The following is a 15304-nucleotide window of genomic DNA, read 5'->3' on the forward strand; positions in this document are numbered from 1 at the left end:
TAACTCTAAGAGTACACACGGGAAACCCAAGAAAAAAGTTATCAACGGACATGAAGCGATTTGCACAACATCAGACCGACAGTACCACTATTGAGGGTCGGACACATCTGCTCTCGTGTGACGTCTCTTCGAAATCTGTGCTCTAGCAATATGTTCTATTGATTCTAGCAGGGTAAAGAATTGCTCCAACTATCCGCAAAAGAGCTTTGGTCGGCGGATTTGTTCTTTATTTGTGAAGGTACTGCATTGAGATTGGAAGTTTTTCATCTATTTTTCAATCAATGGTAACTTGAAAAACGTTACATAGCACAAGCAAGGACGTATCAACGACGAGTACCGACAACCTTCGGAATTTCAAAATGCATGAAGTGTTCACGGAAAGCTATGCTGGTAAAAAAGTCAGGAAAGTTTCTGGTGACTCGCTCTCAGTCACCGCTTTACGGCCGTTTTCTGAAACTAGTAACAAGACGGTTGGTTCGATTTCGCTCTGTCTGAGTTCGATACAAGCATCATTTATCAATGTCTTCCTTCCTCAAGGCGAGTTGTACTTCATTTTTACTCGATTTGGGATGTAATAAATTGATGTTAAGGCTATCCGTATTCTGTCAGTGAGGACTATCTTCGTTACCAGTTATGGGACACGATGCAAGCGTTTGCGAGTTCAATGACCGCAGCATTAGCGACTGAAGCCGTGTTAAAAGGAGCTGGAGTGGGAAACCAGGTGAACTCGTCATCTGTTTCTTGAAGAAAGGGAAGGTGAATATGGATTTAGAACCTCGAAAAAGGAAGTCAAAGGCTGGGGACAAAAAAAGTTGGAAGAACGAAATCTGTAAAGATTAATCGAAATTAAGGATAGGATAATCGGGCGATTAAGGTGACACCATTCTCGTAGCTTCTACTGCTAAATCAATGTGTTCCTTTTGGAAGGACCTAGAACTGCACGCAACGCGTTTTACGGAGTGTAGAAGTAGAACATAGGAACTTTTTCTGCTACAGAACATATGACACGATGGGATTTGTGTTTCTTTTCTGGTTTGGACAGATCAAATTTGGAAAAACACAAACGGATTAGCCACCCTCCTTTTCTCGTGTACTTATTTTCTAATGGGAGGGTGTAGTGTAGCGGTTAGAGGTTCCGCTTCCTGCACAATCGATCGGAGGTTCTAATCCGCCCTAGTGCTCACCAAGCCTTTCATCCCTCTCGGGTCGATAAATTGGTAACAGACTTGTCTGGGAGGATAAAAACACTGACTTGACACATCGGCTGGCCACCGCAGTTCATTGTTAGGACAGTTACACGTTCGTAAACCTCAAACTATTCTGAATTCAGGGGAACGTGGGGGCGCATCCCAAGCGGAATGATTAACGCCATAAACTTTATCTTTTATCCTTTATTTTCTAATAAATGAACAGTACAGCTTAGTTTACCAGTAAATAGAATACATTGACACATAAAATAAATCATACATAGAATAAATCTCTTGCTAGCCTTATACTAAACCTTGGCGGAGATACGGTCGCAATTGCACCAGACTTCAGGCAGTTTTGACTTGAACGTATTGATAGGAGGAAGGAAAGAGAGATTGTGTTGAACATTTTTCAAAGATGATAATTTATTCCAATGTAATAGCACAATTCAATAGACAGTTGAATAGCACCGGTTCTTACCACTTCACAAGTCTGGTGAAGGATTTCTTCGAAACGACTCGATTGCAGTGATACACATAAACTTGCGTTTGCGCGGTGTAGGAATAACGGTTTTATTTCACATTGTGCTTTGGCAATTTGCGCTCGTAAAAACATATATTTCGAGGAGGTAGGTAGGATCAAGTTCTCTTCAGTAGCCAGCGCCCTCACACCATCGATCCCTAATTTTGCCACTTTGGTGTCATTTTGAAAAACAAGGCTTGAGTGTTTACAAGAATATTTTTTTTCTTCCATTTGTCCATCTTCTATGCTTTACTAGCTAAAAGAAACAGCTTCATTGTATTATAACATTGGAATATTTTTAGTCAGCATCTGCTCTAGCGGCTTCTCTCACATGGATTGCAAAAGATGGTCTTGGAATGATAGGTCGTATTACGTTCTCCTTTTTCAAAGGCAGGTGTATCGAGTGATTTCCTGCGTTTTTTTCATTTCTCTAGATGCTAATGCTAGTTTTGTAGGATCTGAACTTGATTATGACTGCAAGAAATGGCGCCTTGTAGCTGATATTATGAACGACGTCGCTTTCTTTGTCGATCTTCTTTCACCAGCCTTACCTGGGTTGTTCTTTGTTTGCGCGTGCACGTCATCTCTTCTACGATGTGTCGTTGGTGTTGCAGGTGCAGCTACTAGAACAGCTATAGTGCAACATCAAGCAAGATTTAAATATTATTTCCTGTTCTTCTAGTCTTATCGTTGAATCAAGTCTTTGAGGCTCGTCGGAATAACTTGGCTGATGTGTCTTCTAAAGATGGTAGTCAAGAAACCATGGTGAATATGACAGCTCTTCTTGCATCGTTGATCATGCTGCCTCTAGTGAGCGGGAAACATACGCTTATTTGGTCATTGTTCGTGGTTAGTTGCTATCCTAATCTCAACATTATTTCGAATGCAATAACTGCATTAAATTGAAACAGAAAAACTCGTATTTCTTCGTAAAAGCTACTAATTTTTCTCTGGTCATCTGGCATATCTCTTCCGCTGAAGAGTAATCATTGGCCATCCCGAAGCTCATGAATTCTAATTATTCTCTAGAAGAAGTCTAAAGAATTTTAATTTTTTGCCTAATTGCTGAATTGATGGTTTGCTCACAATATTGAGCAATCAAGCACGGACAACTTTAAGAATATTATTTACATTCTTAAATTTCGTTGCAGAGAAAACATGTTATGATGTTCGAGAGCTTAACTTGATGTTCCGATCTCGGAACACGACAATTGATCATTTGTAATGTTTGTGGCCACACTGCCCCCTCCTTGCTGATCATAGGGCAAGGAGGCGGCGCCCTTGTAGAAAATGTTGCTTTTCTACTAGCTACTAGGTCGGCAATTATTCTGTGCTCTTAACTTCATTGCTCTTCTTTTGATAAACATTACCACTGAACCACCGTTGACTGTCTTGGGTATAAAATCCCAAATTATCGAGCTATCCAACTCACGCGCACACTTGAACACAAAAAAAAAGAATTGAATATGAATATTTGTTATAGTCTAAACTTCGCATGAGATGAAATCCAAGACCTCTTTCTTTTCTGACTGCTTCATCTTTTTCAGTATTTGCACAAAGAGTTCTTTTCTACTGTTGTTGATTTCTTATGTGTGTTATGTTTGATACTTTGTCCGGGTTTTTTTTTTTTGTAAAAAAAATTGAAAAGTTTCCAGTGTTCCTGTTTTTTCACGTTTTTGTGAAAAGAAGGATTTTTAATGTATATGTGCAACAAACTTTTGCTTCTACTTTTTTTCGTCGTGTTTGAGATGAGATCCTGAACATAATCACCACAAGTATGGTAGGGTCAAAACGACATGAAGTACGCAAGCAATTGCGTACGCAGCTTCTCTCGAGGCACTTCGGTGGAGCGTAACGACTAGGAGCACGGCAAACCCTTGCTTGCACCACCCATCGCTGCAGTTTGCGACGGTGCCAACTCGGTTCTAACTGCTAGCTCCACCGCTCCGTTTCGTACGCAAATGCACCGCAGCTGCAGTCATGCGAGGTTTAGGCTGTAACAAATATTCACATTCAATAGTTTATTTTTGTATGCTTAAGTTAAACTCTCGGACATCATAGCATGTTTTCTCTGCAACGAAATTAGAGGACGTAATTGTTACTCTTAAATATGTTACATCAGTAAAACTTGGGGGAAAAAGTCATATCAAAAGATATTGACTAGAGAAGAGTCATAAACCACAATTCCTTAGTTTTTTTCTTCTTGAGTTCTACTAGAAAAAGGTAAAATATTTTGAAAGAGAATGCGATAGGTTTGGTATTTGTGAATACATTAAAGAAAAACTTTCAATCCATCTGATAATTTGAAGGCTTGTAACTTTTACTGTCTTGTAGAATTTGAGGTGAATGTGCTAGTGAAAGTTTATGTGCTCTCCTGCTCTCCTCAACATATTATTAAAACTAACCTGTCCTATCAAGCGTTGGATGTACTGTTACATAGTTCTTGACAGTGGCTCAGTTGTAGCATGATATTTATAAGGAAATTGTAGATATAACGAAGTTATAGATGGCAGTGAGACTGCTTCAACGGCGTCAGATGGGTGATGGAGCAAAGAGACGGATTCTACCATGTCTGTTTGGTGTGTTGGCGCCAGAAGGCGCTAAAATGTCGTGAGACGGATCTTTTTACGTCGAGAAGTCCTGCAGCACAAGAAGGTAGCGAGACGTATCCCACAGTACGCGATTGGTTAGACAGCCCAAGAAATTAGAGCCAGTGGGGTTATTGATGCACCAGTACCGCGCAATAATTCTAAACGAATTTTTCGAACAGTGATTGAGAAATTATCAACCGTTCAATGGCTACGGCCTAGCGTTCCATCCAAATGTACTCTTTCGTGTCTCTTCATTGTACGTAACCCTCATCATGTTTGCTTACTTCGTCCTTCCTTTAGAAATTATAAAAGCAGCAGTCAATTAAGCAGATCTTTGTCTAATTTCTAAAAGAAGAACGTCTAGCGCATCACTCTACGTTAATTGCTTTGAGCAAAGACGAGAACTTAGTCCAATACTTTGAATAATGTTTTCCAGCTGTAGCAATATCGAAAAAAACGTAAGTGTAAAATCAACTGTAAATATTCTCTAGATGTAGCAGCGACACATTTAGCAAGAAGGATACGAAACATTTCGTCACTGCGTATATTTCTTTTAACAAAAGCGAAAGAAATGTCGTTAGAAAAGTATTAATTCTGTTGCAGAAATTCACAGAAAGTGTGCCTACTTTAACCTTACTGGTCACTGAAACGCAGCGAAGGGAACAATACAAAAAGGCTGACATGCGGCGTTAGCTGGCCTTCACACTGGTTTGCTATGGCTGTGAAGGGGAAGAAATGGTGAGATGAAAGAAAGGAGTGAACAGAGGAACTACTATCTCCAGATCGATGTCAGGACGACATAGCACACGAATACGGTCGCTTGCTAACGTCCAGTTACAGTAATGACAGTGAAGATAACTAAGTGGGAATTCTTCTGAAAGTGAATTTGGACTTTCAACTGACGTGCATCATTGTCATCTTCCCCTCTGCTGGTGCTTCATTTGGGAGCTGTAACATAGATAGAGGTTCTCAATTTCTTCTTTATGATATGAAGTATGATGTCCATCCATTTGCGATGTGGGCATCTACTGAAAAATATACGCGGCAAACACTGCAGTCGTAACCATCTGTGTAAGAGATGAAAGTGGAACTATTCCATAAAACATGAATTCGACATTAGTGTCCAAATAATTCGAGGCGTAAACAAAATGTGGATTAAGTTGTTTTTGAATATAATCACCATGATCATGATGATCATAATATATATAATAACGAGCTTAGTCCGTGTGTGTGTGTGTGTGTGTGTGTGTGTGTGTGTGTGTGTGTGTGTGTGTGTGTGTGTGTGTGTGTGTGTGTGTGTGTGTGTGTGTGTGTGTGTGTGTGTGTGTGTGTGTGTGTGTGTGTGTGTGTTTGTGTGTGTCGGTGTGTGTGTGTGTCGGTGTGTGTGTGTGTCGGTGTGTGTGTGTGTGTCGGTGTGTGTGTGTGTGTGTGTGTGTGTGTGTGTGTGTGTCGGTGTGTGTGTGTGTCGGTGTGTGTGTGTGTGTGTCGGTGTGTGTGTGTGTCGGTGTGTGTGTGTGTGTCGGTGTGTGTGTGTGTGTGTGTGTGTGTGTGTGTGTGTGTGTGTGTGTGTGTGTGTGTGTGTGTGTGTGTGTGTGTGTGTGTGTGTGTGACGTGTCGTGTGCATGACGCAAAAGATAGGTGGTTGCAGCCGTTTGATAGCAGTGGTCACTGGACGCTTTGCTTTTCATCTTTATGACTCCTCCGCGTGCCTATTTCCTTCTTCGTTCGCCTCACGTTCGTAGCATGCCGTTCTAAGAAAGAGGCAACACGCATGCAAACGGCTGCTTAAATAGTAGCAAGATGTTTATTTGATCTGACGTGGAACGTTATCTTTATCAGTAAGATGATGTCTTTCACGTCATTTTATGCCAAAACATCATTCTTTGATGACTGTTTATACAAAACAGGAGGAAAACTCATATTTCGCGTGATACTTTTAAATTTTGTCTATAATGTATTGGTAAGTAGTGTTTGAAGCTGAAGTTCGAATGTTCTCCAAATGTAGAACTGGAAAGTCTAGAAAGAAGACTATGAAATTATCCGCTTTTAGTTATAATATAAAAAAAGAAGAAGGATTATTGGAGATACACAAGTCCAATTTCATAGAAAACGGCACTAATATTAATTTTCGTTGATCAGTGAAGGCGAGCGAAGTAAACAGCACAGAAAGTCTGAAGTCCGGCTTTAGCCGGACGTTCAGACTGGTATATAATAACGGGCTTGTTCTGTCACGTGTGTCAGTCACGAAATTCAAAAAGGAGGGTGCGACGGCTCCACTGGCGTCAGATTGGTGCGGCAGCGCCAGATACCTATAGAAGAGGTTGCGACGGGTCCACCGACGTCGGAATGGTGCGCCGCCGCCAGATACCCATAGAGGGGTTGCGACGGGCCCACCGGTGTCGGATTGGTGCGCCGCTGCCAGATACCCATAGAGGGGTTGCGACGGGCCCACCGGCGTCGAGTTGGTGCCTCGACGCTAGAAAGCTATAAAATGGGGTGCGACGGGTCCACTGGCGTCGGAATGGTGCGCCGCCGCCAGATACCCATAGAGGGGTTGCGACGGGCCCACCGGCGTTGGGTTGGCGCGCCGGCGCCAGATACCCATAGAGAGGTTGCGACGGGCCCACCGGCGTCGAGTTGGTGCATCGACGCTAGAAAGCTATAAAATGGGGTGCGACGGGTCCTCTGGCGTCGGAATGGTGCGCCGGCGCCAGATAGCTATAATATAGGGTAAAGCGGATCCCGCGGCATCGAAATGGTTCCCAACAACTTCGTGTGCATGTTGCAAATGTAAATGGGATGTTTCATAGCCGTGGCCACTGGGCGCGTTGCTTTTCACTTTTATGACTCCTCCGCGTGTCTATTTCCTTCTCTGTTCGCCTCAAGTTGGTAGCATGCTTTCCCCAGAAAGTGGAAACATGCATGCAAACGGCTGCTTAAATAGTAATAGCGAACAGATTGCATGATCTCACGTAGACCGTTATCTTTATCAGTAGGATAAAGCCTTTCACGTCATTTTGTGCTTAAACATCATCCTCTGATAACTCTTGGAGGGAAACAGGAGGAAAACCCAAATTTCAAGTAATACGTTCAAATTGTGTCTACGTTATATTGCTATCGATGGAGTGTTTGAAGCTAAAGTTTGAATATTCTCCAAATGTAGGACTGACGCGGTTAGAAAGAAAACTATGAAACCTTTTGCCTTTATTTGTAATTGAAAAATGATGAAGAAGATTGTTAGAGATACACAAGTCTAATTTCACAGAAAAGGGTACTAATGTTGATTTTCGTTGATCAGTGAAGGGGAGAGAAGCGAACACCACAGAAAGTCTGAAGTCCGGCTTTAGCCGGACGCTCAGACTGGTGTTTGTTATAATGTTACATATGGTATGCATTTAGTCCGCATATGTACGATTCAATACTTGTTCATTTCTTTCTAGATCTTTACCGGTGTGCATTTGTACGCGAACTACCGAGCCGTTCGTTCCTTGAACATAGAGACTCTAAACCTCAAAAGAGCAACTATCCTTATCAGGTTTCTTCAACAATACATTTTAATCTTTCATACAAACCAACATTTCCCTTTTAATAGGTCGTGGCTAGCATCGGACCGTGTTCTGTCTGTTCAAGAGTGCAATAACGCAGAGCCGCTTTTCTACTCTTTTGGGGTGCGTCATCTCGGATGCTCATTGTACAATTTGCTGTCATACAAACAAAGGTGGTGTGCAGATGCAGCTGCATTTCTCAGCCAGTTTTGGCCTTACCTATGTTGTACTGCAAGTATTTAGAGTTCCATCTGCACTACTCCGAGTGTGTGACAATTACACACTACTCTACGACACACACAGGAACATAGGCTGGGTTGCTCTTTCTGAAAGCGCACCAGACATTTGTGTACTGAACGCTGTTTTTGATATAGAGGTCCTTTCTTCCCAGGATGTAGATTCCGAGAAGAAATTTGGTACATTCTTAGCTCAGCTGAAAAGCAAAGGATGGAGAGTGGAGGGAGCCAATCTGGGCTCTGATGAGTGGAATTATAGTACAAAATGATGGTTAGTCTCAGTCGTGTTTGCTCTTCATAGCGTCCACAACAGTTTCATGCACTTCTGACTGTCAATAACTTATTGATTGAGCTTATTCACTGAGAATAAAATAAACTACGCAGATAAAACAATTCCGTCATCTCCTTCCTGAAACTTTTACCAGTTTTGTTTCTGTTTTTCTTTCCTTTCTCAATCACAGTCAGTCTTTTAATCTGTTATGTTTTTTTTTTTTTTTTTTTTGAAGTAGTTAAGAAGACGGTCGGAACCCACTTCTCCCTTCCTTAGTAACTTTCTCGAGAAACGGTAATAAGTCCATCTCTATTATAGAACGTAAACAAGGGAAGTGTTATTTAAAAAAAGTCAAGGAATAACACGTACAAGCAATTTGGAGAAGGTTGCTAAACCCTAACGATAAGGAAAATTCTCTGCAATTTGCAAGTCCGATTTTAAAAAAAGAGGAGATAGAAGAAATGGTTACGAACCAAAAAATTGGAAACGTGATAGACTTGCCTAGACTTTTCGTAGCTGTTTTGCTGATTCCCTTATTTGCTGTAGACTACAATGGTGATGTACTATGCAAGGTATTTCTTTCATCTTCCGTATTGCAATCAAGAAATAAAGACACTTCATGAGGAAAAAAATCTAAAGGAACCCCCGTTGATCTCACATTCTACAACAATGTCTTGGGATTTTCTTGTGGACCAATAGATTTCGAAGCGTTGTTGTATGTATTTTACTACTTTCATTATCCATCGCAGACGCTGCTCATTTGATCGCATGTATAACGTATAATATGTATCAAATCGTTTTTATCCTCCAAGACAAGCCTGGTCCAGTTTATCGACACCGAAGAAATGAAATGCTTAGCGCTGGGCCGTCCCTAACCTTCGATCGGTGTTATAGTCACAGTACAACCTCTAACCGACTGCGCTACAAGTTATTTTTAGCAAACACACTCATGCTTCTTGTTTTGCTTAGTTACGGTACAAATACAGAAAGCGAATATTAAGAAATAGACGCAATGGTAAGCACTGATCTGTCGTATCAGAAAACTACACAAACACAATACCACTGAAAGACGTTTGAAGTTTACGGTGCATAGGAACATTTAAATCTGCTTTTCTTCTAATAATTCCGTCGAGCTTATAAATCCCGGCAAAACGTGATGTCACATGAAACAAGATGTTACTGCACGAGATTTTAGATGTCACAAGACGAATGATTACCCTCACTGCTCACACAGGTGAAACATTAGGAATGTTAGGCCACGACATCTTCTCTAGTGTTACGCAAAGTCTTCTAATTCCTTTGCACACTAAACTCTCTAGCAATGTTAGCCATACCACTAGCTGTCACATAACTGAACTTGTAAACACATCAACATTCCAATTATCATTTCTGCCGTAACTTCAAATTCTATAACCAGGTTCACCATTCTCATTTATCAACAGCATAATCCTCGTTGAAGATCATCATGAACCACAACAACGACTCATTGTACCATTGCAAGTGAAAGTTATTCACCGCCTATCCACACTGCTCAATGGTACCGGAGAAATGTTATCAGACAAAGATGGCTGAAGACTGTCCGTTAAATAGGAATCTTGCGTCGAAAGTATGTGCGTACTTTCGAATGTAATAGTTTTTTTTATAGATATTTCGAAGTTGGTAAATACCCAACTATTAAACGACACCCAACTAAAAAAACTGTACAATAAGATATTGCGCAGTCTATGAAGTAGAAAACTTAAGTGACTGCACGAAGGTCGTAACAGGGAAGTAAATTGAAAACAATAACAATTTATCACACAACAAACAAATTCACTCGCTTTCTTCTGTGCGAATACGGGCATGCCCATTCGTCAGCTTAATGTTCAATTGTGCTGCACGCTCAACAATTGCTTTGCGGGACTGTGCTGAGACACTATGTGCGACCTCACCGATGTATCGGAACGACTGCATAAGAAGCATATCTAGGTCCTGGAAGAAGTTGGTATTGGACAATTATACAAAGTTAAAACATATCTGAAACATCATGCACTAAGAAATCCATGGTCATGGTACAGTTTCGAGATAAATAATGAAGTAGTGAAGCGAATACCAGTTTAGCTTTTGATTCATTCAATTTCTATTCAATCGAAAGGAAATCGCCAGTTTAACGGCCGTGTCATGTCGCGAAAACATGAGCAAAAATAATGGTACAATTTTCAAAGTGAAAACGACAGCAATTTTCTAATTATCCGGTAGGCTTTACCACAACCCTGCATTCTACTGTTTGTGGCATCCACGGAGAAAGCGGAAAAAGATAAACAATATAGCAAAAGAACCCATGGATGCTCTTTAGAGCAATGTGAAGGAACCCAAGGATCTGAACATATCTACGTAAGCTACCTGATAAAGCTCTACTTCAAACATTTTTATCGAAGTAACTAACGACGTGCTGAAGACTACCAGTGTATTTAGAACTTCTAAAGCATTTAAAATATTTCTCGGCAGTGATCACCTCTTTCAAGATAAGAGTGACGAAAGCTGTACTCATTGCAAATCAACATCACGTTAAAGTAGCAACACAACAGCATGCTGCTTGTCGTTGTACGTTCGATGCCAACTTGTAGGTGATGCAACTGATCCTACCTCAGAATAAGAAGTATCTCTATTTGTGGGTGCGGCTTGATTCTGCTTGATGTACATCGAACACTTTTCAATAACCTACATTACTAGAATATTTTTGGTGGCCAAAAAGGTCTGTGTCACTGCAGAACTCAAACGATTTCTACTTGTCCTCTAGTTACATGTACACACCAAACTAGAGAAGAACTGGGAAAGGTCCTCGCATAAGCCTACTCTGTCCTGGTAACAACTAAGAAAAGGAAGAGATTTGTATTTGAACGAAAGAACGCAAACACTAAAAAGAGATGTCAAATCCATTAATGAAAAAAGGTCTTCTCTTTGGTTACTACTTTTGGTTTTCATTGGTCCATCATTAATGAGGTAATATTGCCATTCATGAGTTAACTTTATTCTAGAATACAGCGCTGACACACGAAACGGAACGCAGTATCGAGAATTTTTAATGGGACTGCAAATAAACGGACATCGCAAGTATGATTGTGTTCGAAAAAGTCTATGTTCGTTCTTTTTTCCCTCCTCAACATTCAGAGCTACCTAAAGATGTAGATCCAACATCAGAATTAAGACCACACTCTGGGAAAGACAATCAGTGTCTCGTTAGCACTGATTAAACAAAGTGTGTAGTGTGTTCAGACATTTTTAAAGCACGATTGACCAAATTAATCAAAATCTTGTAAATTAAGATAGACTAATTTCAGTTTTGATACGACTTCTTCACACATTTAGCACTAACAAAAAATGAGTAGAATTTCTTCACTCTATTCAAAAATAATAGAATAGATCATCTACGACATTCCCACCTTGACATTCCTGACTAACACCTTCTTGTAGCCACATGGAAGAACAAACTTAGTTCTCTTGTCGGATCCGAAACCAATGTTGGGCATAGCACGCATTCCTCGGAATCGCCGGCGAACGCGATTATCAATACCTTTTGGCTTGCGCCAGTTTGGCTTCAGGCGGTGATACCTAAAAGTTACATCTCTTCTTGTAAGAGCAAAGTAGAAGAGAGCTGTAAATGTAACTTTAGAAAAAAAAAACCTTTCGGACTCATGTCTCTTAAACTTGGTGACCTTCTTCTTAACGATCTTAACTTTTGTACCGGATACAGTCACCATCTTTACCCTAAAACAGAATAACATTCCCGTAGCTGCAGCAGAAAACATGTCTATGAAATATGAACATGGAGCCAACAGTTTTGAAATCATTCAGAAAAAAAAAACAGTTAGTAAGAAGAATGGGAGAAACAGCTACAAAAGTATCAGAAGTGAAGAACTCAAAATATCTTAGAAATAGTCAGAAGGATGAAATGGCTAATATGTAGGAAGCTGTTGTGATTTCGGTGCAAAGTAGCTACGATTTTTATTGAAGAGATATTAAAAAGATTGAAAGAGATCGGAGAAAAGGTAAGAAACCAAGAGATTTTACAGATTCACCGTCAATACCTAAGCATTACAAGTATGTGCAAAGTAGAAGAGTTCAAAGGAGCCAACTAATGATCCTCAATGTAGTTCATTCGCTGGAAGTCTTAAAGACGATACTAACAACACAGCAATGGAGACGCATACCTACAACCAAAATCATCGCCAGCTCTTTGTATAACAACTAATTATTTTTGAAAAAGAACTTCAGAATGGGACGAATCCACAGCTGAGAAATCCCACGCCCCACAAAAATTGAGAAATTCAGTGGCTGACTCGGCCGGCTGAGTATTCGATGCGCATCCTAGCTTCCAGTTGGATTGGGGCGCATTATTCTACAATCGTTGGGCGTAATGGTTTTGTGGCGTTGAGAGTACAGTGATAGAGGGAGTTAATGTATGTTTTCGCGTGGATCTGTTACTGTTGGCTTTTCATTTCTCTTCGAAGAATGCATTATGGGGCTTTACAGATAGGGTTCGTTGTCGTGTATTTCAGAAAAGAGCTTTGAGTCACTCAAGGGCGCTCCTATTTCTGGAAGTGAGTAACGAAGCCACTAGGGACCCTGAAACCTAAGCATTAGTCTTAGAGGATCTGTGATATAAAAGTTAAAGCTGCTTCGAGAAAGAAAAGGAAGATTGAGAAATAAGATCACGGTTGAGTGCCCTCTCCAACTACACCTTACTCGTGATTTAGCATATTATTTGGGTTTCGGCTTTCCGAGAAGGGAAAACGAATTCATCGAGTGGGTAAAACTACTCGAAAACGCTACTTGAGAAACCGAGCGCAGGAGCATCTGGTTATTGTTTTTGTTCACCACTGTTAAACTTGTAATGACTCACGAATAATAATCAGTGGTCATAGTACAAGGCTTTTCACAAACTCCAAGGTCATATATCCGAATGTAGATGTAGCCATAGCCCTTTGTAAAGTTGATGTCTACTCGACTACATGAACAGTTTTGAGATTATTAGGAAGATTGTGTTCCTACAGTGAACGTAATTACGATGAACTAATGCCTACGCAGACGTGGGGAAGCATAATGGCTGCGCAAAGCCCTTTCCATACGTTAGCCACTGTGCGTCAAGTGTGTGTAGAGAAGCGACAATTGCGAGTTTATGCAAAGAGAAGCAAAAAGAAAAAGAACACAGAATGGCGCCTGCATACTTTTTGCCACACGAGATGCGTGATTTTGCGAAGTCGCGGGAATGTTGGCCACTTGCCAATTTATTGCCATGAGTAAATACAACACGCAAAATGGCTCGTTAGGATCTTCTCGTGGTCTCCGAGCCGCGTTCAGCAGAGAAAGCTACAAGAATGGTTTCCAGATTTTTCTTCATTTGCGAGCTTACACGCAAAAATTAAGCTGGCTCAAGTATTTACACGGCCAGAAGTTTTACATTCGCTGGCGGACGTACTTCGTCATCATGACACATTATTCTGCCCTGTTAGAGTTCTGAGCTGCGTGGACGCGCGGTTTGGCGGCTCTGCGGTTTTGGTGGTTATTGAGCGCACCGTTGTGAATAGTTAACAACCACCAAACCCGCAGAGCCGCTAAACCACGCGCCCGCGCCGCTCTGAACTCTGCAGGCAGCCTTGGACCCACGGCAGAGAAGGCACTGGTACCTGCCTCCGTTCCTCGGTGATGCGACAATCGATAAGGGAGTGATTTTGGTAGTTTTCTTTTTTTTGTGTAACTATCCAGAGAAAGAAATAATTTACAGTCCTAGTCCTGGCTAAATTCTTCTTCTTTACTAGCATCAGCACCATCGCCCCACTCGTCGGCGAAACGGAGATTCTGGGAAAATATTACAACGAAAGAACGGTTTTGAGCAGCGAACATTTGAATCTTGACTTGATCCATAGGCCCCGGGGATATATTCTATGAAAAAATACCAGTTTATTTCTGCTTTGTTTATTAGAACACCATATTGCTTTCTTTATTAGAACACCATACAAAATGCCATATACTTCTATCTAACACTATTATTCTTTGACTTATTCGGTAATTTCGACAGCTCATACCACTCTTCTTTGCATATTTTCTAGTAACTCCGCAGTTTTCTGCCTTTCTGTGGCTAGAAGAACATCTAAGACGGTTGTCTGCGTCTTCATGGACGACTGGAGCGTGACCTCTTCGAGGTATGCTCGCGTATCCGCCGACATATCCACTTTGCACGTTATGCCTCGGAGGCATTCGCGGAGAATCTGCCGGGACCCTCTTTGCCGTTCTCCCTTAAGGATTCTGTAATTTTCAGCTCCGTACAAAGAAATTTTTCTCTTTGGGTTCAGATGCTCACCAAGGAAGTCTGTAGATACGGGATCAACACCGATTATTTTTTGCAACTGCATTTAGTACTCATTTCTCGTCACTGAGATGTTATTTGCGAAGTGTTTTTTGGGAAGAAAATTCTGCACCATAAATTGTCTCATTTCCTCATTTGAAAACACACATGTATAGTAGGGTCAAAACGACATGAAACACGTACGCAATTGCGAACGCAGCTTCTTTCGAGGCGCTTCGGTGGAACGTAGTGGCTAGGAGCGTGGTGAAATCCTTGCTGGCACCACCCATCGCTGCAGTTGGCGACGGGCCCACCTCGGTTCCAACTGCTGCCTCCACAGCGCCGCTTCGAGCGCGTACGCAAATGCACATCAACTACACTCGTGTTTCATGTCGTATTGACCCGACTATATGTACGTATGTGCCCCAGAACAGAAACAAAAAAGAACAGAGTTTACTAAAGATTTCGCGTAAGTTTTATACAGCACAGTTGCTATGCACATACTGCTTATGTTTACGTAGTGCTGAAATTCTGTGTTTCTCGTGACGTTCCTTCTGCTTACACCTATAGAAGGAATCTGTAGGAATTACTAGAAATTTTGCAAGAAAAAATATTGACCACTCCAC

The 15304-nt window shown here is 41.2% G+C and overlaps 2 protein-coding genes across 6 annotated transcripts; one reads left to right on the forward strand and one right to left on the reverse strand.

Moving 5' to 3' along the window:
• Window positions 1-50: 50 nt before the first annotated feature.
• On the forward strand, window positions 51-8351 carry RB195_018282 (uncharacterized protein; the record flags this gene model as incomplete). Of its 4 annotated transcripts, XM_064185643.1 has the most annotated exons (11): window positions 51-122; window positions 169-238; window positions 308-390; window positions 468-537; window positions 591-721; window positions 2013-2100; window positions 2166-2359; window positions 2419-2559; window positions 7742-7836; window positions 7894-8019; window positions 8090-8351. In XM_064185643.1, the coding sequence occupies 11 exons, from the start codon at window positions 51-53 to the stop codon at window positions 8349-8351; spliced, it is 1332 nt and encodes a 443-aa protein (XP_064041522.1). The 4 variants fall into 4 exon arrangements, with proteins under 4 accessions (XP_064041522.1, XP_064041523.1, XP_064041524.1 ...); XM_064185644.1 differs by lacking the exons at window positions 7742-7836; window positions 7894-8019; window positions 8090-8351 and adding an exon at window positions 4217-4324; XM_064185641.1 differs by lacking the exons at window positions 51-122; window positions 169-238; window positions 7742-7836; window positions 7894-8019; window positions 8090-8351 and having other exon boundaries at window positions 360-537; window positions 2166-2324; window positions 2419-2432.
• A 1814-nt stretch (window positions 8352-10165) lies between these two features.
• RB195_018283 (uncharacterized protein) lies at window positions 10166-14968 on the reverse strand (the record flags this gene model as incomplete). Of its 2 annotated transcripts, XM_064185645.1 has the most annotated exons (4): window positions 10166-10324; window positions 11776-11944; window positions 12017-12100; window positions 14883-14968. In XM_064185645.1, 4 exons carry the CDS (start codon window positions 14966-14968, stop codon window positions 10166-10168), a joined length of 498 nt encoding a protein of 165 aa, XP_064041526.1. The 2 variants fall into 2 exon arrangements, with proteins under 2 accessions (XP_064041526.1, XP_013302988.2); XM_013447534.2 differs by lacking the exon at window positions 14883-14968 and having other exon boundaries at window positions 12017-12093.
• Window positions 14969-15304: the final 336 nt, after the last annotated feature.

The sequence above is a fragment of the Necator americanus genome, chromosome II (assembly GCF_031761385.1).
Source record: "Necator americanus strain Aroian chromosome II, whole genome shotgun sequence".
Lineage (NCBI taxonomy): Eukaryota > Metazoa > Nematoda > Chromadorea > Rhabditida > Ancylostomatidae > Necator > Necator americanus.